Source organism: Rhinatrema bivittatum, chromosome 6, assembly GCF_901001135.1.
Source record: "Rhinatrema bivittatum chromosome 6, aRhiBiv1.1, whole genome shotgun sequence".
Lineage (NCBI taxonomy): Eukaryota > Metazoa > Chordata > Amphibia > Gymnophiona > Rhinatrematidae > Rhinatrema > Rhinatrema bivittatum.
In genome coordinates, this window is record NC_042620.1 from 327,583,220 (window position 1) to 327,607,780 (window position 24,561).

Consider the following 24,561-nt stretch of genomic DNA (forward strand, 5'->3'; position numbering starts at 1 on the left):
CCTTAAGAGAAACGTGGGGGTAACCTGCATGGAGCGGCATTACTACCCTTAACAGAAACATGGGGGTAACTGCATGGAGCAGCAGTTACTACCCTTAAGAGAAACGTGGGGGTAACCTGCACGGAGCAGCAGTTACTACCCTTAACAGAAATGTGCGGGTAACCTGCACGGAGCGGCAGTTTCTACCCATAAGAGAAATGGGGTAACCTGTATGGAGCGACAGTTACTACCTTAAGAGAAACATGGGGGTAACCTGCACAGAGCAGCAGTCACTACCCTTAACAGAGACATGGGGGTAACCTGCAAGGAGCGGCAGTTTCTGCCCTTAACAGAAACATGGGGTAACCTGCATGGAGAGGCAGTTACTACCCTTAACAGAAACATGGGGGTAACCTGCATGGAGAGGCAGTTACTACCCTTAACAGAAACATGGGGTAACCTGCACGGAGCAGCAGTTACTCTTCTCTTAACAGAAGGCATGGGGTAACCTGCATGGAGCGGCAATTACTACCCTTAACAAGGGCTTGGGTAACCTGCACGGAGCGGCAGTTACTACCATGAGCAGCTTGCTGGGAGGACTGGATAGACCATTTGGTCTTTATCTGCCATCTTTACTACGTTACTATATTTTTTGATTTAAGAATATGCACATAAGCTAAAGCCTCCGAAGAGGAATTGCATCCTTAGGCAAGGTCATTTGTGCTCATACTGGACCGATTAGCTAAGAATTTTCAAAGTAAACGTCTGCTATGGAGGGAGTTATAAAATTTCCCACTACAGGTGTAAAAAGGGGATTGCTTGCAGGCAGAAAGTGCATGTGTGTAAAATGTGACGTCATTGTGAACGAGAGGGCAAAAAAGGTGAATCTAATGAGAATGAGCCCTAGAATAGTGCAGAAGGGATGTGGGAGCGCTGTATAGGGGCAGTGCAGGTCATTTGCAAGGTGAGTGCTGTGACCTCTGCAGGAATAAGCAGGCACTGGCCCTTTTAAAAGCAGCTTTTAGCAATAGGGGATGATTGTCAATCTTTGCTGATGTTACCTGAAAGAATAATAAAAGGTTATTTAGCGTTCCAAGTGTAAAAAAATACGTTGTTTTTTTGTTTTTTTTAAAGTGTCATCATTTTATCCTGTGAGCAGCAATGATAGATGTGAGGCTGCAGCAGCTCCAGCCTGGTCTGGGAATTGCAAGGCATGGGGGCATTTGGGTGAATGGGTGTTTGTGCACATTTCTGGGGTGATTACTTCTCCCCTATGCTCCGGATACAGAAGCCCGTTCTTCCCTTATCATCGGGCAGACCAGGCAACCGCCTAGAGAGGAAGCGAGCACCAGGGCAGCTGCCCCACCCCTCAGGAGGCAGGGAACAGTCCCCCTGCCTCCTGCTTTCAAGCCCTTCCCCTCCCAGACAGCCTGCAGGGAACAGGGGGAGAGGGGGTGAGCCTGGAGTGACAAAGTCCAGCCGAAGGCCAAGAAGAGCCACCCAGCTCCCCTAATCCAAATCCTCCCCCTCCTGTCATTCAGGGGTGGGAAGTGCAAGACTCAGCCACTCTGCTCCCAGATCTGGCCCTTCCCCTCCTATCTGCAGGGAGCAGGAGGGGAGGGGGTCAGGCTGCCTGAGGGTGAGGCGTTCTGCTGATTTGTTGGTTACGGTGCAGGAATCTGTCCTGGTTTCCCAGTAGGAGATGAGGAGGTATCGGTGTTCAGGGGCCCCAGGTGGTATTTCATAGTTAGGGCTGAGCTCTGGGACTTGGGGCAGTTTTGGCGGGGCAGGTTTGCTGCATAACTTATGGATGACCTTTTTTTTGTTTTGTTTTTTGCAGGATTTTGTGTTACTTCACCAGATAAATGGAGGACGTTTGTGTCACTGTTACAGCATTTTAATGGTTTGGTGGGTGTAATAAAAGAGGAAGTGTCTTACTTCAGGGTCAGCCAGCAGTTTTAGAGATGATCTTCAGCCATAGCTGGGTGGTTTCTTTTACAGGCACTTCTTGATTTTATTTTTTTTGCAGGCTATCCCTAAAAATGACAGATGATGCTCTCATCAGAGAGTCTGACATGATTCCTAAACTTATTTGTATTCTGTTTTTACAGGGCTGGCTGGTGGAGGTCGTCACCACTGTTAAATTTATCAAAATCTCGGGAGGTGGGGGATCCATGGGTCTGAAAGTTAATAGCTGGGAGAGAGGGCAGAGCTGAACGTTTTCCCAGTTTGCCTAATATCTCTGCACCAGCCCTTTCTAAATATATGATTCCCCCCGATCTACGTTTTTGGGACCTGTTGGGCACTCGTGAGCCAGCGTGGCCTTTCCTCTGCTCCTCTCAGTTTTTGTAAAGGTGGCTGTGTGAGATTTTCGCTCTGTGTGCCCTGCCCAGGCAGGCAATCATGTGGATGAATTTGGCAGTGAGTGGGAAGGTAAGGAGCCAGTGTGGGCTGGAGTGGGGAGAGCTCCAGGACACGAGTTCAAATCCATTCCTCCCTGGCAGATGACTTTATTCAGTTGTGCCTGGGTAATAATAATAATAATAATATTATTTCCTCACCCCCTCAAACACTTTCACGCTCCTCAATTACCATAAATGTGACGCTGGGCCATCAGCACCGGGAGTGCCTGTCCCTTTGTTTCGGAGGCGACGTGGGATCTCAGGAAGTGAAGCTTTCTTCACCAGCCGGGGGTTCTCTGAATTTTAATGTGTGACCCTGTAAAGCAAAGGGCCTGAGCCGAAGGCAAGCTCGGGTGCAATTCTGGTCGCCGCATCTCAAAAAAGATATAATTGTGATGGAGAAGGTACAGAGAAGGGCTACCAAAATGATAAAGGGAATGGAACAGCTCCCCTATGAGGAAAGGCTGAAGAGGTTAGGACTTTTCAGCTTGGAGAAGAGACAGCTGAGGGGGGATATGATAGAGGTGTTTAAAATCATGAGAGGTCTAGAACGGGTAGATGTGACTCGGTTATTTACTCTTTCGGATAGTAGAAAGACTAGGGGACACTCCATGAAGTTAGCATGTGGCACATTTAAAACTAATCGGAGAAAGTTCTTTTTTACTCAACGCACAATTAAGCTCTGGAATTTGTTGCCAGAGGATGTGGTTAGTGCAGTTAGTATAGCTGTGTTTAAAAAAGGATTGGATAAGTTCTTGGAGGAGAAGTCCATTACCTGCTATTAATTAAGTTGACTTAGTTTTTGGGTACTTGCCAGGTTCTTGTGGCCTGGTTTTGGCCTCTGTTGGAAACAGGATGCTGGGCTTGATGGACCCTTGGTCTGACCCAGTATGGCATCTTCTTAGGTTTCTTACCATGAGAAACCTCATCCACTGTGGCCTAGGGGAACCTTTATTTTCAGCTTCCATCTTATTTTCCCCAAGGCTTCATTTAGTGTTTATTATAACCAACAAAACCAGGAGAAATCACTGGGGGGGGGGGGGGGAAGGCAGTCTTTTCCCATTGATTTTCTGCCATTTGATAAATTCCCAGGGGAAATAAAAAGCTTGGTCTATTACATCTTTGGATAATTCTTACGTTGGCCCAAGGAGCAGCTTTTCCCAGATTCCATCCTCGCCTGATCCTTAACCTTTGACCCTGGGAACATGCAGCTCTGACCCAGGTGAGTTTGGCGTGGCTGGGGAGGGTGTGCGGGAACTCTTCTCACTTACACACATCTTCTCTCTCCCCCCCGTCAGGGACGACTCCGGCACTCTCCCCTCCCAGTCCCCCAGGCCGCACTCCATCCTCCTCTCCCTTCGTGCTCCTAGGCCAATCTCACCCCTCTCTCTTTACCCCTTCCCCCCACCAGCCCAGCTCCAATACAGCCTTGGCCACAGGAAGCACTTTCTGAAGGCTGCTCTGACACTGCTGCTCCCTACAGGTCAGAGGGAGAAAACCAGGGACATCTCCATTAGGGAGCAGAGCAGCTCTTCTTTGCTCTGTTCTCTGTCCACTCCAAGACAGGAGGGGAGGGGCTGGATTAAGTTGCAGAGGTGGCTCTTTTCTCCTCTGCTTCACCCGGCCCTCTTCCCCCCCCCTCCTCCCCTCTCCTGCAGGCTGCCTGGCAGGGGGAAGAGCTGAAGCAGGAATCAGAGGCCTGTTCTCTGCCGAGTGAGATTCCTCGCACAAGCCGCGTGTGCCTACTGCTAGGGAAGGGCAGAGTCCTAGGGTCGGTCCTGGGGAGGGGAGGAAGGGGGGGAGAGTGCTGGGGCAGGGCTTAGAGAGAGAATATGTGGGTGAGAAATGGCGGCGGGATGAGGGGTGGAAGAGAAAGAACTGATGCAGGAACCCCTTCCTCCAGTCTCAGAGAGATCACAACTCAAAAGTTCCCAGGTAGAGCATTTGTAGAGAGGCGAGTGGGGACGGGGGAAGAGGTCGGAGGGATGGCTTCTGTTTCACACCTCCTGTAAACACCGTGCACTGGAAAAGTAATTAGGGTCATCAGAAGTGCTGAGGACACTTGTAAAAAAAAAAGCAAAAAGAACAAGCTAAGGTTAGGAAGCTTACAGCTCGCAGCTGACAAAACAGGCTGGGGGCTTGTGGCAAACAGAGAAACCCAGGGAGGGGGGACTGGTCCCTGAAACGTGTTTAGAAAGAGGATGAGTGGAGCAGCCAGGTGTGTGGGGGGAGAGGAGGCTGCTGTGCACAGGCCTGGCAGGGAGGCTGGCGCTGGGCGTGAGGGGGAGAGGAGGCTGCTGTGCACAGGCCTGGCAGGGAGGCTGTCGCTGGGCGTGGGGGGGAGAGGAGGCTGCTGTGCACAGGCCTGGCAGGGAGGCTGTCGCTGGGCGTGGGGGGAGAGGAGGCTGCTGTGCACAGGCCTGGCAGAGAGGCTGTCGCTGGGCGCGGGGGGGAGAGGAGGCTGCTGTGCACAGGCCTGGCAGGGAGGCTGTCGCTGGGCGTGAGGGGAGAGGAGGCTGCTGTGCACAGGCCTGGCAGAGAGGCTGTCGCTGGGCGCGGGGGGAGAGGAGGCTGCTGTGCACAGGCCTGGCAGGGAGGCTGTCGCTGGGCGTGGGGGGGAGAGGGGGCTGCTGTGCACAGGCCTGGCAGGGAGGCTGTCGCTGGGCGTGGGGGGGGGGAGGAGGCTGCTGTGCACAGGCCTGGCAGGGAGGCTGTCGCTGGGCGTGGGGGGGAGAGTGGGGCTGCTGTGCACAGGCCTGGCAGGGAGGCTGTCGCTGGGCGCGGGGGAGAGGAGGCTGCTGTGCACAGGCCTGGCAGGGAGGCTGTCGCTGGGCGCGGGGGGAGAGGGGGCTGCTGTGCACAGGCCTGGGCAGGGAGGCTGGCCGCTGTGCGTGAGGGGGAGAGGAGGAGGCTGCTGTGCACAGGCCTGGCAGAGAGGCTGTCGCTGGGGCGCGGGGGGGGAGAGGAGGCTGCTGTGCACAGGCCTGGCAGGGAGGCTGTCGCTGGGCGTGGGGGGGGGAGAGGAGGCTGCTGTGCACAGGCCTGGCAGGGAGGCGGTCGCTGGGCGTGAGGGGGTGAGAAGGCTGCTGTGCACAGGCCTGGCAGGGAGGCTGGCGCTGGGCGCGGGGGTGAGAGGGGCTGCTGTGCACAGGCCTGGCAGGGAGGCTGTCGCTGTGCGCGGGGGGAGAGGAGGCTGCAGTGCACAGGCCCGGCAGGGAGGCTGTCGCTGGGCGTGGGGGGGGAGAGGAGGCTGCTGTGCACAGGCCTGGCAGGGAGGCTGTCGCTGGGCGTGAGGGGGTGAGAAGGGCTCTGTGCACAGGCCTGGCAGGGAGGCTGGCGCTGGGCGTGAGGGGGAGGGGAGGCTGCTGTGCACAGGCCTGGCAGGGAGGCTGTCGCTGGGCGTGAGGGGGTGAGAAGGCTGCTGTGCACAGGCCTGGCAGGGAGGCTGGCGCTGGGCGTGAGGGGGAGGGGAGGCTGCTGTGCACAGGCCTGGCAGGGAGGCTGTCGCTGGGCGGGGGGGGGAGAGGAGGCTGCTGTGCACAGGCCCTGGCAGGGAGGCTGTCGCTGGGCGTGAGGGGAGAGGAGGCTGCTGTGCACAGGCCTGGCAGGGAGGCTGTCGCTGGGTGTGAGGGGGTGAGGAGGCTGCTGTGCACAGGCCTGGCAGGGAGGCTGTCGCTGGGCGTGAGGGGGTGAGGAGGCTGCTGTGCACAGGCCTGGCAGGGAGGCTGTCGCTGGGTGTGAGGGGGTGAGGAGGCTGCTGTGCACAGGCGTGGCAGGGAGGCTGTCGCTGGGTGTGAGGGGGTGAGGAGGCTGCTGTGCACAGGCCTGGCAGGGAGGCTGTCGCTGGGTGTGAGGGGGTGAGGAGGCTGCTGTGCACAGGCCTGGCAGGGAGGCTGTCGCTGGGCGTGAGGGGAGAGGAGGCTGCTGTGCACAGGCCGGGCAGGGAGGCTGTCGCTGGGCGTGAGGGGAGAGGAGGCTGCTGTGCACAGGCCTGGCAGGGAGGCTGTCGCTGGGCGTGCGGGGGAGAGGAGGCTGCAGTGCACAGGCCTGGCAGGGAGGCTGTCGCTGGGCGTGCGGGGAGAGGAGGCTGCAGTGCACAGGCCCGGCAGGGAGGCTGTCGCTGGTTGAGCCCTGCCTGATGGTGCTGTGGTGGGAGTGTTTCTCTGTCAGGTTTTGTGGTGCATCACAGTGTGCTGGTAAGAGGAAGGAGCTTGCGTGGTTGTTAATTTAGTTTAATATAATAAAATATTATATAACTCAATAGCAGCAAAATAAAGGCACAACATCATGGCTTAAAGGCGCACACCCACTCTTTTCAGCCGGCACTGCTTATTAAGCAGGTCAAGGTTACTAATCAGCTGGCTGAAGCTTAAGGGTCAGTTCTGGTAGAAGTTTAAGGATTACATCCCTGCAGACCTAGAGATCACGCTTGGGTCTATGTATAAGTTACAAATAATAATACTGTTTTTAAATTTAAAAAAACAAACAGAACAGTTTTCCTAGCTCGTGGTGTCATGTACAAGGTTTGGGCCCGTTTTTCATTCGGCCCTGGCTGCAGCTCTACCCTCCAGCCCGCATTTGCATGTTGTGGGCGCTATTAGTTTCGGGGGCTTTACCCCTTATTCAGTAAGGGGTAATAGCGCGTGGAAAACGCGCGTCCAAACACGGTTAGGGGAGCGCACTGTACTGTATCTGCCCGCTAGAGATTTCCGGCGCGTCTCCAGAGATTTGGCAATTTCTGTAAAATCCCGCAGGGCGTTCCCGGACCCTCTTACAGAAGAAACCCTTGGCGATACCGATTGGAGCACCCGGGTCCTCGCCGGCGAGTCCCGCAACGCATCCCCCGTCCAGGCCCGCTGGAATAAGTCTGAGTGCAAGGTAAAGAGGGAGCATTGCGTGTCACTGGCACGGTCACTGCTAAGCTTGGCCGGGAATCACAGCCCCGGCGCTTCCTGCATCTGCACATCCTGCCCGCGAACAATATCCAGGGGCTGAGAACAGGAAGCACCTGAGACGTTGCTGCTCCCCAGGAGAGTGGGAAGGGAAGGCCCGAGCAGCCGCAGGCCTGGGCTGAGACCGCGGGGGGGAGAGACAGGCTCGGAGTCCTGGCGGGACATCAAAAGGTGACGTTTGCAGGCACGTAAAAATCAGCCGCAAGCAAAATATGCAAATAAACGTCATGAATATTCACGGAGGACAGCCTGAAGAGCAGAGGTTTGATAGTCCTGACTTACGGGCCGACACAGTGAAAAACGCTCTCCCAGCGCGCGCACAGGGCACCTCTCCTGTGCGCGCGATACAGTAAAATAAATGAATTTTAAATTAGGCCCGGTGGTAAAAAGAGGCGCTAGGGTCACTAGCGCGTCCCTAGCGCTTCTTTTCAGACAGGAGCGGCGGCTGTCAGCGGGCATATTTCAAAAAAAATTTTTTTTTAAACTTTCGGGACCTCCGACTTAATATCGCCATGATTTTTTACTGCTTTTCTGTGCACTTTCCCGGTGCCTTTGGGTAGGTGCTAATTTCTGAAAGTAAAATGGTGCGGCTTGGCTGCACATTTTACTTACTGTGTAGCACGGGAATAACTAATAGCGCCCGCAACATTGCATTCGCATGTTGCGGGCCGCTATTAGATTTCGGGGGGTTTGGACGTGCGTTTTGGACGCGCTATTACCCCTTACTGAATAAGGGGTAAAGCTAGCGCGTTGAAAACGCGCGTCCAAATGCCGGCTAATAGTGCGCGCCGTCGGAGCGCACTGTACTGTATCGGCCTGTTAGAAGGAAGTCGGATTTGTCCCGAGATGCGATGATGCGTTTGAGGCGCAGGCTCACGCAGCACTCGCTCCTCAGAAGGGCCTGGAGCCTCGGGCATCGAATGGGTGAACATTACAACCATGGGAACGTCTCTGTGTGCAGGACACCAGAGAAAAGGCTTCCCTTCAAAAGCTGGGGAAACTCATCTTATAGCACTTTCACCCTTAAGAATAATTGAATTGCTCGGGAACCTCCCCAAAAGAGTTTTGCGGTCTCAGGCAGCGCATTGTTAATCTTGGGCAGGTTACAGTCAGCCCGGCTGAGGGCTTTTCCTCGTGCTTCTCCGGCAATATTGAATGCCTTGCTATCTGAACTTAAGAGTATTAACAGATATTAAACAGGTCAAGGCACTGGAATTAGATTAGAAATAGGTTCAATTCTTGCTTTAGCTTAGTTTCAGCGCATTGTAAATAGAGTTTGTAACCTCCAGGCTTGGATGCCTCAGGGGTTGGGCACAGTGACAGAGAAGCTGTCAGAGTCACCTTCAGGAGCGGCGTAGCCTGAATCCAATGCCAAGAGCAACGTCGACTTTTACCATTGCTGCAAGAAACATCCCCAGTTCAGCAACAAAGGGAAAAGCCCCCCCAAAATGGTACGAGAGGCCTGTAACCTCCAACGGCAAAATGGAGGGAGGCCTGAAGGCCGGTGGCAGATACTCTAACGGGCAGGATTCACAAGCTCTTATCAGAGGGGGGTGACTGTAATGTGCCTTATGATGCTAAAGTAAAATAATAGTGAACTGCACCCCAAAGCAGAAACAGGACCGTACGGCGTCTATCTCAGCCACCTCCTATCCATCTTCACCTGGCCTGGGAGAGAAAACCACCTCTGCAACAAACCTTAGTAAATGTTGGACAGTGTCACGTGCAGCCAACGTAAGAATTAAAATGATAGTTAGAAAAGAGCCGATCACAAGAGCTGCGAATGTGATACCGAAATGGACAAAACATTATTCCCCAGGAAAGAAAGCTGAACAGAAGGAGAGAAAAAAAAAAATAGACCAAGAGAAAGACCTGAGGCAGGAGTCAGGAGTGGGGGAAGATGGGCGTCAGGCTGGCCCTCAACCTCCTATCTGCTGCCACATGGAAGACAGACTTGGGAGAGGTGGATTAATTACTGCTTTTCAGCTCAGAAAGCCTTTTCCTGGATTTGAATATGCAGAATACGGTTGTTGTTGTTTTATATATTATATATAATGCTCTGGGAGCACTCAGCTAGTATTGGGATGAAACGTCCCAGAGACCCAGGAAGAGGAGCAGCTCCGCTCACACCTGCCAGGCCGGGCTGGGGTGGAGAGGTCACTGCCTTACCGCTGGACTCTAGCCCTCTCCCACCATGCAGCGCAGTCGGCTCCAAACCAGAGTTTGGCTAGCAAAAGAATCATCAGAAGGCTTTCTCTGCACCGAAGGGTGCCCTCTGTGGTAAGGGTTATAAAATTATGCCACCATCATGCAGCACATTTGCCTAAATTTAAATGTATTTGCACACTGCCCTAGATTTAAATGTATTTGCATATACATTTGTGGATATTTGTTGGTTTTACTTTATAAAAATGGTCATTTTCTGACGTTTGTGTCAAGTTCAGTTATTTGTTCCTTTTAGGGGCAGATTTCCATTGCATATCCGGAGACTGCGGGTTCCAACGAGATAGCAGAGAGCACTGAAGAGGACGCATATGCACCCTCGCCCACGGCACCACTTTCAGGATAGCTGCCTTCAAGCTTTCCTGTGGGTAAGACCACACAGTCATGCGTATGGCGTTCATCAACCAACGCACTTGAGACATCAATCACTGGATCCGAACTTCCAGTAGGAACAACACTGTCCTGTCCTTGCCAAACCAGATCTTCAGTCCTGAAACCCCCTCTGTCCTCAGATTCAGGGTAAAACTTTATTTTTTAAACCTTACCTGACCTCAGCGCTTACCGGCTGAGTACAGAGACTACCCAGCTGCTGGGGGAGAGGGCATCTGCCGTCACCCACCGCGCCCGGCCTCTCACCGCTGCCTTTCAGCTGAACTAGCAGCTAAATCCACACTGGGAAACCCAGCTAAATGACCAAGGCACACCTCTGAGGGACCATGGAAATCGCCTCAGGAATTCTCATCTGGGGGGGAAGGACCTTTAGGTATCACTGCAACGAGAGCGGGGCTTTCTTCTCCTGAATTTAGAATTTCTCCTTCCAAAAAGCTCGAAGCAATCCCCATAGGTAGATGCAACGTCCACCATCTGCTGAGACGGAGAATACTGGCAAGGCTGGGGTCACTGCCAGGGCCTGTATATACTGTGACATCAGCTTGCTCCGTCTCCATCTGCTGGCAGGGGAGCATAAACCCACTGGTCCTGAGTCCACCTGTCTACAAACGCTAGGAAAAATGAGTTTTTGAACTGGATTTGAATATAGTCAGACAGGGAGTGTGACACAGACTCGGGAAGCCCAGTCCAGGCATATGGCCCAGCAGGGTGGAAAGCGTGGAGTCGGAAGATGGCGAGTGGTGGTGGTAGTGAAGGGCGCAGAGAATGGCGACTTGCTTAATAACAGAGCTCACGAGGAAGGGTATAGTGGGGAGACCGGCAGTGGGGAGCTGTGGAGTGAATGTAGTGGTGGCTGATAATACTGAACTGCATGCAGAGGCAGACAGGGAGCCACTGTAGTGACCTGAGGAGAAGGGGTGAACGTGGTCAGAGATGAATCCCTCTGCTCATTTGGTGAAACAGTACTTTGAAACCCATGAATCCAGCTAGGGAAGGCAAAATTAAAAAAACAAACACACACCACTAGATTCTTTTAAGATTTTATTGTGTTGCTCTTGCAGTTGACATCCAAACTAAAATGTTAGGGAGAGCCTTTTGTCTGTAAACAGTTCACAGAAACAGCAGCTGAAAGGGTGACCGAAAGCCAGAGGGAGCAGTTTACCCACGTGAGCCAGGGGTGCAGGTAAGACTCTCGCCTCTCCAGGGTTAAATATATAACATTATACAGATCTATATATGCTCTGAAGGGACAACAAGATACTGAATACACCACAGGACTCAACTGAAATGAGAGAGGGAGTAAGTGAGGGACAGGGTCCCATGAAATGTAAAACAGAACCAAATCCATCCGGTAACCGTCTTGTCCCGGCTTGCACTGGGGAATTTGTCTATCGCACGGATGGAAGCACTGCAGAGTCACCACACAGCGGTGCCGGCCGAGGGAGGCACTCTTATCCGCTAAATGCTGCTGAGGGCATCCACACCAGGAAGAACTTTACCTATTAAAAGAAGAAGAAAAAAAAAACCCAAGTCAGATCGTGGAGGGAGCTGTGGTCGTCGCACTGCAGCGACACCTGGTGGCCGGATTCAGGCGAGGATCCTGGCCAAGGAAGGTCACAGCAGCGGCCGGGCTCGGTGAATCGGGAGGGGGAAATAATCCCCAGAGAGTTGCAAACAAAGGCTCCTCGTGCCGGATCCCATCCCGAGTTCTGGCTGATCCGTAAAAATCCAAAGCAGGAGGAAGAAACTTCCCTCTCCTACCTTGCCCCTCCCCCACAACCAAAGCCCCTACACAGTCAGATTTACAGATTTCTCCATTTGCGAGTACTGGGTCTCGTTTCACCTCACGCCGCAGATGGGGGTGTCCCAATCCACATCCGGCAGATTAGAAAACACCTACCAGCAACACCGTTCCTTCCGCTACAGGTCTTGCAGGCACCGGTGGTTCTCACCCTGCTCCCCCAGGGACCACCTGACCAATCTGGTTTATCAGGTGAAACATGCACGAGATATTTGCCTACTAAGGAGGCAGTGCCTGCGGATCTCTCTCTCAAGTATATTCCTGGTGCACATCCTGAAAACCCACCTGCCAGGCAGTCCCTGAAGAGGCAGGATTGGGAGCCACAGATATCAGGGCTCGCCAAACCCGTCCCGGTGACCGCGAGTGTGCATGGAATCCACACACACAACGGCAGTCGGTCACATGCGACCTGCGACTGTGAGCGAAGAAGCTGCAGGCGTCCACACACATCACAGACCGCAGCAGTAATTCACAGATTAACTTTCTAAACGCTGCGTCTCGCCCTTGACCAGCGAGGGGGCGGGAAATGGACTTCTTTACAAGAGAGGAGCATTTCTGTCTCTCTTAACCCAAGGCTGTCAGTGCAGTAAGCACAAATGACCACTAGGTGGCCTCCTGTGATCAGGGAATATTAATCCAATCCTTACAGGAAAGGTAGCACCGAGTTATTTGAGTGAAGACTAATCTGCGTCCGTAGCACCCACCCGAATCTACCGCGAAGCTTGGCAAGGTGGCCAAGGGAGAGACGGTGAAAAGAAGTCCAAATTTATGAGGCTTTTTTTTTTTTTTTGGTTACCCAGTAGTGTTTTCCTTCTCTTTCTGCCCCCAGATCTCCTACACACACTGCTCCTGGTTTTACGGAGGCCTTGCCACCCTGCGCATACACTCATGCCGGAAGTATTATTTTGTGGGAATTGCTCTGTTGGGTCTAGGAGGATATCATTTTTTTTTTTTTTTTTTTGGAGTTTTGATATAAGATGGATGGAAAAGGTCACAGTTCCACAGACATCTTTAAGCTTCACACTGCTGGGCATCTCTCAGTGCCTCAGCTCCTCCTCCTCAGCCCACGTCTGCAGCCACGTGAGCTGCAGGAACGGAGCACAGAGCCTACTGGAGCAGAGAAAGAGTGAACCCTTCCCGCAAGAGGAGTCTCCCTGATGATGATGCACTGGCAGAGGCCCACGTATGTCTGCCCCAGTGCACGAGAGCCTCGCTGTGTGGTCCTAGAACGTCCCCTGTGCAGACAGGCACAGCCCCATGCATGCAGGATTAACAAAATCCCCCCCAGTCAGCAGAGCTGCATCAGCCCTGTGCTGCCTCACAGAAGGAAATGTGGACTGGGAGAGACTTATAACAGTAAACAATGCAAAGTCACACACACAAATATTGAAGAAAAAAAAAAAAGGGACAAGCTCAGCTCTCCTCCACACTAAGAGATCTGAGAGCCAGGGAGCAACCTCCGACTGATACCAGATACCCCGGCTTAGGTCCTGCCCTGTCACTGTCCAAGATCCTAGCCAAGTCACTTCCTCACACATTAAACTGCTTAGACAAAATGAGCCATACATTGTCAGGGACTTAGGATTGGGTTTCTGGGACTCCTCGCTCCTGTACGAGTTTAACAGGGGAACATGAGGTTACCTTCCAGCAGTTCCAAGCTGGCCCCTCCGCCGGTGCTGACGTGGCTGACTTTATCCTCCGTGTCCCACTTAGCGCAGCACGTAGCTGTGTCCCCGCCACCTGTCAAGAGAAACACGAGGAATAGTGTGACCTGCTGGTGTGCTGACTGCCTCCAGTGCAGCTACTGTACAGAGACATTACTTCTTACCTGATAATTTCACTTTCCTTAATATAGACAGATGGACTCAGGAGCAGTGGGGTTATGCACCTCTACCAGCAGGTGGAGACAGAGCAAGCTGACGTCACAGTATATATTGTCCTGCCGTGACATCAGCCCACCAGTACGCTCTTCAAAAGTAACTGAGGACAGACTAGCAAAAAAAACCACCTGATTAAAAAATGGATAACCAATTCTGTACTCAACCAACAAGAGGCGAGAATGTATGAATACTAGTCTAGGGACTGGATGAACACTTACTAGTAATCCCTGGAACACATAGCCACGTAGGAGGTCCATCACACAATCATTTGGCAGCCAAGGGAGGGAAGCTGAGTCTGTCTGTCTACATTAAGGAAAACGAAATTATCCGGTAAGTAGTAATTTCTGCTTTCCTAGCGTGTAGATAGACGCAGCACCAGTGGGATGTACCCAAGCTACTCCCCCAACAGGGTGGGAGGCTGCCCGCGGTCCAGTCGACACCGCACTTGCAAAGGCTGAGTCTTCCCAGGCCTGCACATCAAGACGATAACACCAGGAAAAGGTGTGTAAGGAAGACCACGTCACAGCTCTGCAAATGTCGATGGGAGACAACAATCTAACCTCTGCCCAATGCACTGCCTGAGCCCTGGTGGCATGAGCACAGAGTAGGCAACGGCTTTTCAGCAGACACATAAGCGGCTGTGACCACCTTGTAATCCAGCGTGCTATTGTAGCCCCCCGAAGCTGGCTCGCCCTGTTTTCCCCCAGAACGAAGGACAAACAGATGATCCATCTTTTGGAAAGGTTTAGAAACCTCCAGATTCCTTCACGACAAGTCTCTTGACATCCAGGGGACGCACAAGGGGATATTCCTCCACATCCCTTTCCTTATCCAAGGATGGCAAGGAAACAGTTTGATTCAAATGAAAACCTGAGACCACCTTAAGCAAGAACGAAAGATCAGTAAGCAGCTGTATTGCTCTCTGAGTCACCCGCAGGGATCTGTACTTGGACCGGTGCTTTTCAATATATATATAAATGATCTGGAAAGGAATACGATGAGTGAGGTGATCAAATTTGCGGATGATACAAAATTATTCAGAGTAGTTAAATCACAAGCAGATTGTGATACATTACAGGAGGACCTTGCAAGACTGGAAGATTGGGCATCCAAATGGCAGATGAAATTTAATGTGGATAAGTGCAAGGTGTTGCATATAGGGAAAAATAACCCTGGCTGTAGTTACACGATGTTAAGTTTCATATTAGGAGCTACCACCCAGGAAAAAGATCTAGGCATCATAGTGGATAATACTTTAAAATCGTCGGCTCAGTGTGCTGCAGCAGTCAAAAAAGCAAACTGAATGTTAGGAATTATTAGGAAGGGAATGGTTAATAGAACGGAAAATGTCATAATGCCTCTGTATCGCTCCATGGTGAGACCACACCTTGAATACTGTGTACAGTTCTGGTCGCCGTATCTCAAAAAAGATATAGTTGCGATGGAGAAGGTACAGAGAAGGGCAACCAAAATGATAAAGGGGATGTGACTCTCTTAAAAAGTTAAAAGGTCTTCTCAAGACCTATTTGTTTAAATCTGCCTATTTTTGAGTTTTGATTTGAAAGTATTTTAATTCTCTATTCTTTTATGCTTTTTATTGTAATTTTATGTCTTTTTATTTTCAATTATTTTATGCGTGTTTCATTGTTAACCGCCTAGACCTTCTGTGTTAGGCAGTCTATGAACCTAATAAATGGAAATGGAACAGCTCCCCTATGAGGAAAGGCTAAAGAGGTTAGGACTGTTCAGAGAGAAGAGACGACTGAGGGGGGATATGATAGAGGTCTTTAAAGATCATGAGAGGTCTAGAACGGGTAAAGGACTAAGGGGCATACCATGAAGTTAGCAAGTAGCACATTTAAGACTAATCGGAGAAAATTCTTTTTCACTCAACGCACAATAAAGCTCTGGGATTTGTTGCCAGAGGATGTGGTTAGTGCAGTTAGTGTAGTTGGGTTCAAAAAAGGTTTGGATAAGTTCTTGGAGGAGAAGTCCATTAATGGCTATTAATCAAGTTTACTTAGGGAATAGCCACTGCTATTAATTGCATCAGTAGCATGGGATCTTCTTAATGTTTGGGTAATTGCCAGGTTCTTTTGGTCTGGTTTGGCCTCTGTTGGAAACAGGATGCTGGGCTTGATGGACCCTTGGTCTGACCCAGCATGGCATGTTCTTATGTTCTTATAGGACTAATGGAGGTACACCTCGGACAGATCCAAGGGAGTCAAAAATTCCACCGACCTTATGGCCATTATCATGAGCGCAATGTTTCCAATGCGAAAATGAGTCACCCACAGATGACAGTTGAACCCTTTTGAGATCCAGAATGGGACGAAAGGAACCTTCCCTTCTTGGGCACAATGAAGTAAATGGAATATCGCCCCGTATTTTCTTCAGATATGGGTAGTGGAACCATAGCCCTTAGACTGAGGAGCCTTGACAGCGTACGCTCCTCCGCCTGCTTCTTTTGCGAGGAGTGGCAAGGAGACACCATGAACACATCCCGAGGAACAGAGTGGAATTCCAGCGCATATCCTTCTCATATCACTTCCAGACCCATCTCTGATAAAAGAGAGAAAGGCGTCCCCCTATTTCCTGTTCCTTCATTGGGAGGATTGGGAGGATAAACTACCCGATTCCCCGCCCCACTTGGACTGTCTGGGACCTGCCAAAAGGCAGATTCCTCTGAAAGGTGGCTCCTACGTCGGGACGAAAACCCTTGGAGCCCCCGAGATAACCCCTCCTGCCAAAGGGGCGCAGTAACTGCTTCTTATCTTCTGGAAACGGAGAATTTGGGCTCTTGCCAGGAGCTACCCGGGATGGTTGAATCACAAAAATCTGCCGCATTGGCAGATGAGTCGCAAGTTATAACCGTCCATTCAGGCCACTTTGCATGCACTAAGTGTGATTTTTGTAGCTCCTGGCAAGAGCCCAATACAGGCTGTGTGATCACACACAAATATAATTCAAAGCTGTATGCGTTGATTTGTCCCGGTCAGAAGCTTTACATTGGACGGACATCACGGAGGATAAAAATGCGCCTTATAGAACACCAGAGTCGCGTTTCCACCAAAGACGGAAAAGCTCCAATTCTCCCGCATCGTAGATTGAAAGGACATTCCTTCTGTGATTTTCAGTGGATCATTTTAGAACGTATTCCCCCGTTTCCCAAGGGGGAGATCGTGTTGCCAGACTTAATTTTCGGGAAAGTTTTTGGATTCACAAATTGAATACAGTAGAACCATATGGATTAAATGAAAAAAAAAAACCGATTGGTATACGCTTTTGTGACATTTAGTGTTTCACACTCAATATGCCTTCGTTGAGGACATTTAAATTCAACTTCCGGTGTTTGATTGACACTTGGACTCTGTGGGTCTTCCGGTTTAAAATGTCGTCACCCACGTTTGAACGTTCACACGCTGAGAAAGTCTGTCAAACGCAGAGGCGACAATGCATTTTGAAACATGGAATACAAGCACCTGAGGGAGTAATTACTTTTTCCCAATTATGCTTGCGCTGCAGAAATGAGGTTTCTTTGAATAATAACCGTTTGATGCAAACTTTTTAATAAAGATGTGATATTATTTTTCAGGATGAATATACATGGTTTGAAGCTTTGTAATCACTGGGAGCTTTTCACTGACTACAACCCCTAACGAAGGAGTTTTCCTCCAAAACACTGCAGTGATGGGCGTTTAAAAGTTTGGAACATTCAGCAAGCTCTGAGCTCCAGTTTTAGCCTTGGCTCCTCGATGCCCTGCCTTCAAGCTTCAACTCCTTGCATGTTATTTACTCCTGATACTTTTAAGATAAGTATTTTATCTCTCCCTTCTAATAATTTTGCAAGTGTCAATCTCTAAATAGCTTCCCTCACAGTATAATTATCACTCCTTTATCTACACAATGTTACTACGGTATCTATACTTAATCGGTATGTAATTTGTATTTGTAACTCAATTTTAACAATATTTCTATATATTTTAGTCATTTAATCTGTTTGAAAACACTGTGTTTATATATTTGCAATTTATTTAATCTGTTTTGAAAACATTTAATCTGTTTGAAAACACTGTGTTTATATTTGCAATTTATTTGAAACAATTTTTATATGTTCTATTCGTTTTAATGTGAAAGCCTCGGGTTCATTCCAAAACCCTTAGAGAGTTACCTCATTATTGTTTTATGGAATCGCTTTGTTTAAACTGTTCTATGTAAGCCAGGGCATTTTTATTCGCTCGTTGGCATTTCTGTTTCATGTAAACCGGATTGATTTGTATCCCTACAAGAATTTCGGTATAGAAAAATTCTAAATAAATAAATAAAGTAAATTAAAATAATTTAAACACAGAAAAATCGGATGGTGTTGGCACTCAGGGATCTAAATCCTGCACGCAATATCTTTATGTGACCGATGATTAAATCTTTTTAAGCACGAGAAGTTGGGTTTGAAATACAAGTTTCTATGCAAACCCAGTGCTTTATGATGGTCACAATAAAAGATTATATATAAGTTTGGCAGTAACAGTTTTTTCTCGTTCCATGATAAGTGAAATATTTTGGTAGGTTATAATATTATTCTTGCACATTTTGGGTTCCTTTAATTTATTTTCCAATATGACAGGCGGCACACAGGACAAGGCGCTTAGGTTTCTTAGCAGCTATAAGTGCCATTCTTTTTTTTGTGCATTCAAAATTTTAGGCGCCCCAACCTAAGCACACAAACACAGTCCAGTTTGTACACTCAGGATAAGTGCACGTCCAAGCCGGTCATCGCTATAACCTGGATGCTCAACTAAGCTTCCAAAACCTGGACGCACAACAGGGCCAGAAACCTCGGCTGAATCGATGTTCAGTAAAGGGCAACCGAACACGCAGGCAAAACACGCAAAAACACAGTCACGGCCTCCCACGCAGCAGAAAAGCCTCAGAGCGAGGCCAAGCCAAAGAGGCTGCCCTCTTCCCTGAACCTCCCTCGGGATGGAGCGAACGTCGGAACGGCGCAACCAGCCCGGAGACCGCAGAAGGGAAATTCCTGAACCAAACCACCTCCACTGTCTCTGCAATGTCTCTTACGTGAGCTCAGTCCTTTCCAGCTGAATACAGAGACGGTCTCCGGCTGTGGGGGAAAAGGTCATATGCTGTCACCGCCGCGCTCGGCCTCCTGCCTTTAAGCTGTACAATCAGCTAAATCCATGCCAGCTGAAAAACCAGCTTACGGACCAAGGCATACATCTGAGGGAACATAGAAATCACCTCAGGAATTCTCAACTGGGGAAGGGACCATTTGTATCACCGCAGGAGAGTGGGGCAATTAATTTTCTTTTTCAAATTCTCCTTCTAAAAACTGAAGCAGTCCCCAGTAGGGAGATGCACGTCCACCATCTGCTGGAGACGGAGAATTCTGGCGGGCTGATATCACTGCAGGACTATATATACTGCGTTGTCAACTTGCTCCATCTCCATCTGCTGGTAGAGGTGCATAACCCTCTGGTCCTGAGTCCATCCGTCTACATGCTAGGAAACTATTTACAAATTACAGCCCCACCTCATCCCAGATACCACACAGGGTCCCCTTCAGTATGGCCCCTAATCAGGCAGAGCATTCAGAGCCAGCCTACATAATGCAAACTTCTCTCTTCCCAGAGAAATCCCACCTGCCCTCAAATCCTGCAGGAGATCCTCTCTCCAAGCTATGGAAGGCCAGAAATGAAGAATTACAAGAGATCAGCACCTGCCAATCACCCCAAGTTCAGCGGCAACTTCAAAAATGCAGAGTACCAAGAGCAAGACACAGCAGACGTCAGGACAGTGTGCACAGAAAGCAAAGAATAGGGTGAGGGGGCAGATGATGATGCTCTGTCTCAGTTCATGTGCTCACAGATGATTTTTTATCAGACTTCAGCAACTGGACAGCAGATTTCAAGAAGCTCCTGCAGGGAGGAGTTGGATGGTGGATGCTAACAGAGCTTTAACCCGTGGCGAGTTACTTCCACCTCTGAAATCTGGCTATCACTATACAATAAATGCAGACACAACAGTATCTGTGGCACTCTGATCTGCTGGAGATACTATTCCATTACCATAGGGAAGAGATGTTTTGCCAGTCTGCGATGTCCAAGCAGCAAAAACTTCACTTCGCCTTTCACCAGCAGGGATAAGCCACTCGCAGCTAAAGGCAGCGTGCTACAGACTCATCCGCTCGCCAGTAAGAACAGCAAGCCACAGAGTCAGCAGGGATAAGCCACTTGCCACTAAGAGCAGAGAGCCAGCAGGGATAAGCTGCTCACCACTAAGAACAGCGAGCCACAGAGTCAGCAGGGATAAGCTGCTCGCCACTAAGAACAGTGAGCCACAGAGTCAGCAGGGATAAGCTGCTCGCCACTAAGAACAGTGAGCCACAGAGTCAGCAGGGATAAGCTGCTCGCCACTAAGAACAGTGAGCCACAGAGTCAGCAGGGATAAGTCGCTCGCCACTAAGAACAGTGAGCCACAGAGTCAGCAGGGATAAGCTGCTCGCCACTAAGAACAGTGAGCCACAGAGTCAGCAGGGATAAGCTGCTCGCCACTAAGAACAGTGAGCCACAGAGTCAGCAGGGATAAGTCGCTCGCCACTAAGAACAGTGAGCCACAGAGTCAGCAGGGATAAGCTGCTCGCCACAGAGTCAGGAGGGATAAGTCGCTCACCACTAAGAACAGCGAGCCACAGAGTCAGGAGGGATAAGTCGCTCGCCACTAAGAACAGCGAGCCACAGAGTCAGCAGGGATAAGCTGCTCACCACTAAGAACAGCGAGCCACAGAGTCAGGAGGGATAAGCTGCTCACCACTAAGAACAGCGAGCCACAGAGTCAGGAGGGATAAGCTGCTCACCAGTAAGAACAGCGACCCACAGAGTCAGGAGGGATAAGCCGCTCGCCACTAAGAACAGCGACCCACAGAGTCAGGAGGGATAAGCCACTCGCCACTAAGAACAGCGAGCCACAGAGTCAGGAGGGATAAGTCGCGAGCCACTAAGAACAGCGAGCCACAGAGTCAGGAGGGATACGCCACTCGCCACTAAGAACAGCGAGCCACAGAGTCAGGAGGGATAAGCCACTCGCCACTAAGAACAGCGACCCACAGAGTCAGGAGGGATAAGCCGCTCGCCACTAAGAACAGCGAGCCACAGAGTCAGGAGGGATAAGCCGCTCGCCACAGAGTCAGCAGGGATAAGCTGCTCACCACTAAGAACAGCGAGCCACAGAGTCAGCAGGGATAAGCCGCTCACCACTAAGAACAGCGAGCCACAGAGTCAGCAGGGATAAGCCGCTCGCCACTAAGAACAGCGAGCCACAGAGTCAGCAGGGATAAGCTGCTCGCCACTAAGAACAGTGAGCCACAGAGTCAGCAGGGATAAGCTGCTCGCCACTAAGAACAGTGAGCCACAGAGTCAGCAGGGATAAGCTGCTCGCCACTAAGAACAGCGAGCCACAGAGTCAGCAGGGATAAGCTGCTCGCCACTAAGAACAGTGAGCCACAGAGTCAGCAGGGATAAGCTGCTCGCCACTAAGAACAGTGAGCCACAGAGTCAGGAGGGATAAGCCACTCGCCACAGTCAGCAGGGATAAGCCGCTCACCACTAAGAACAGCGAGCCACAGAGTCAGGAGGGATAAGCCGCTCGCCACTAAGAGCAGAGAGCCACAGAGTCAGGAGGGATAAGTCGCTTGCCACTAAGAACAGCGACCCACAGAGTCAGGAGGGATAAGCCGCTCGCCACTAAGAACTGCGAGCCACAGAGTCAGGAGGGATAAGCCGCTCGCCACTAAGAACTGCGAGCCACAGAGTCAGGAGGGATAAGCAACTCGCCACTAAGAACAGCGAGCCACAGAGTCAGCAGGGATAAGCCGCTCGCCACTAAGAACAGCGAGCCACAGAGTCAGGAGGGATAAGCCGCTCGCCACAGAGTCAGCAGGGATAAGCCGCTCGCCACTAAGAACAGCGAGCCACAGAGTCAGGAGGTATAAGTCGCTCGCCACTAAGGACAGCGAGCCACAGAGTCAGGAGGGATAAGCCGCTCGCCACTAAGAGCAGAGAGCCACAGAGTCAGGAGGGATAAGTCGCTTGCCACTAAGAACAGCGACCCACAGAGTCAGGAGGGAGAAGCCGCTCGCCACTAAGAACTGCGAGCCACAGAGTCAGGAGGGATAAGCCGCTCGCCACTAAGAACAGCGAGCCACAGAGTCAGGAGGGATAAGTCGCTTGCCACTAAGAACAGCGAGCCACAGAGTCAGCAGGGATAAGCTGCTCACCACTAAGAACAGCGAGCCTGAGAGTCAGCAGGGATAAGCCACTCGCCACAGAGTCAGCAGGGATAAGTCGCTCGCCACTAAGAACAGCGAGCCACAGAGTCAGGAGGGATAAGCCACTCGCCACAGAGTCAGCAGGGATAAGCCGCTCGCCACTAAGAGCAGAGAGCCACAGAGTCAGGAGGGATAAGTCGCTCGCCACTAAGGACAGCGAGCCACAGAGTCAGGAGGGATAAGCCACTCGCCACTAAGAGCAGAGAGCCACAGAGTCAGCAGGGATAAGTCGCTCGCCACTAAGAACAGCGAGCCACAGAGTCAGGAGGGATAAGCCACTCACCACAGAGTCAGCAGGGATAAGCTGCTCACCACTAAGAACAGTGAGCCACAGAGTCAGGAGGGATAAGCCACTCGCCACAGAGTCAGCAGGGATAAGCCGCTCGCCACTAAGAACAGCGAGCCACAGAGTCAGCAGGGATAAGCCGCTCGCCACTAAGAAGAGGGTGCCACAGAGTCAGGAGGGATAGGCTGCTCACCACTAAGAACAGTGAGCCACAGAGTCAGGAGGGATAAGCCACTCACCACAGAGTCAGCAGGGATAAGCCGCTCGCCACTAAGAACAGCGAGCCACAGAGTCAGCAGGGATAAGCCGCTCGCCACTAAGAAGAGGGTGCCACAGAGTCAGGAGGGATAAGCCACTCACCACAGAGTCAGCAGGGATAAGCCGCTCGCCACTAAGAGCAGAGAGCCACAGAGTCAGCAGGGATAAGCCGCTCGCCACTAAGAAGAGGGTGCCACAGATTCAACAAGAATAAGCCACTCACCTATGATGGTGATACATCCCTTGTGAGTGACTTCAACCACTTTGTCCATGACGGCTTTAGTTCCTTTGGCGAATTTATCCATTTCAAACACGCCGACCGGCCCATTCCACACGATCTGCTTGGCTCGGCCCACGGCATCCACAAACTTCTTTACACTTTCTGGGCCACAGTCCAAACCCTTAGAAGAGAATGAGATGGGAAATGAAACAGAACATGGGCTTTCCTTTCTCCCAAGTCCAACTGGAAGAGAAGAGTCAGAACCATTTCTATTCAATGCACCACAGGAGACCCCCCCTCCCCCCCAACGTCAGGGCCCCAGGTCCCACGCGGCAGGCATGCATCCCCGTGGCAAGTCTGCAGGCTTGACGTAAGCGGACCCTGGACTGTCCGATGGGGCACTCCTGCCTTTTTTTTGGGAAAAAATGCGTGCAGGATAAGGTACATGGGATGGGGGGGGTGTCAGTTTCCTGCTCCATATGGCGTGAGTGTTTCAAGGAGGTACTGCACATGGATCAGGCGGGGGTGGGTGGGAGATTTTCCTCTTGGGACCCCTCCCACCTCTCAACCGGCAAGGGGACCTGAAATCCCCTGTCTTGGGGAGGCTGAAGAGTACACATGCACATAAATAACCTTCCAAACAAAAAAGATTTAAAAACAATTTGCTGTACGTCTTTCCTAGCAGTTGCATCACTGTCTCCAGGAGTGGCTCAGATGCCCTCGCTCTTGGTCACGGGACTCACCAACCAGCCGGCAGGGATGCCCGTTGCCACGCTGGCTTCTCTAGTGCTGGCACCCTCGTCAAACTTGTCCGCGATGGTGAAGTCCACGGGCAGCGTAATCACCACCTTGTTCTTCTCTGCCTTGGCCATCAGATCCTTCACGATCTTCGCCCCTTCCTCGTCATACAGGGACGAACCAATCTGCAGGGGGGGGATAGGCATGTGCTCATCGTACCCATCCTCTCTCTCTCTCTCTCTCCCCCTCCCCAACCCCCACCCGGGGTACCAAGTCTCTCTTCAATTTCAAAGCCCCTGGGACTTGGTCAACAAAACCCAGAAACCTCTGGTACTATCTGATCCATAACTGAATGTGACAGAACAGAGCACATGACACATATACTAAATCAAACTCTCCATGTGACGAAACCAGAGTTAAATAAAGGCTGGGGTCAAGACATATGCACACAAGACAGAAGTGATGGGTAAAAACACTTGAGTTACTTCTAAGAAAGCCGAATCAATCTCGCGCATTTTTTTTGCAGAAAAACAGATTGGCAGGTGCGCCCTGTACCTGGATAGCTCCTGTCTGCTCCCCCCAAAGAGAGAGAAAGCAGCCTTACAGGCCAGGCCGATGCAGATAGGTGCATTCAGGCGAATGCACAGGTTTACCTGCTCTGGAACGCGCATCTTGTGTGTGCAAGGCTTACTGCCCATGCAGCAAGGAATTTTTGCTCATGGAAAATGTGCAATCAACTTAGCGCCCTTGCATGGAAATAAATCCCTTGCATTTTCTTAGCAATGGAAACTTGGTGGAGTAAAGTTTCTAGTGAGTGTGTTGACAGTGGCAAGAGGAAATATCCATGAACCGCTATTAATTAATAAGCAACAGTAGCTTGAGATCTATTTAATGTTTGGGATCCTGCCAGGTACCTGTGACTTGGACTGGCCACTGTTGGGCCTGATGGACCCTTGGTCTGACCCAGCATGGCAGCTGCTTATGTTCCTATGAGTGGGAGAGGCCTCGGGAGCACACAGTGAGTTCCCATTGCTGAGTTTTAGGATTCTGTCTCTATTCCCTCCCTGTAACTGCCTCGCAGCAGCCCCCCA

General features: G+C 51.0%; 1 protein-coding gene across 1 annotated transcript in view; it reads right to left on the minus strand.

Annotated features, from left to right (window-relative positions):
• Positions 1–10,970: 10,970 nt before the first annotated feature.
• PGK1 (phosphoglycerate kinase 1) overlaps positions 10,971–24,561 on the minus strand; it is a 43,714-nt gene continuing 30,123 nt past the window's right edge. The window contains exons 8-11 of the mRNA XM_029607642.1: positions 23,476–23,655; positions 22,736–22,913; positions 13,389–13,487; positions 10,971–11,445 (exon numbers count right to left, since the gene is read on the minus strand). Coding sequence (XP_029463502.1) covers positions 11,405–11,445; positions 13,389–13,487; positions 22,736–22,913; positions 23,476–23,655 — 498 coding nt within the window. The 3' untranslated portion in view covers positions 10,971–11,404. The remainder of the gene's footprint in view (positions 11,446–13,388; positions 13,488–22,735; positions 22,914–23,475; positions 23,656–24,561) is intronic.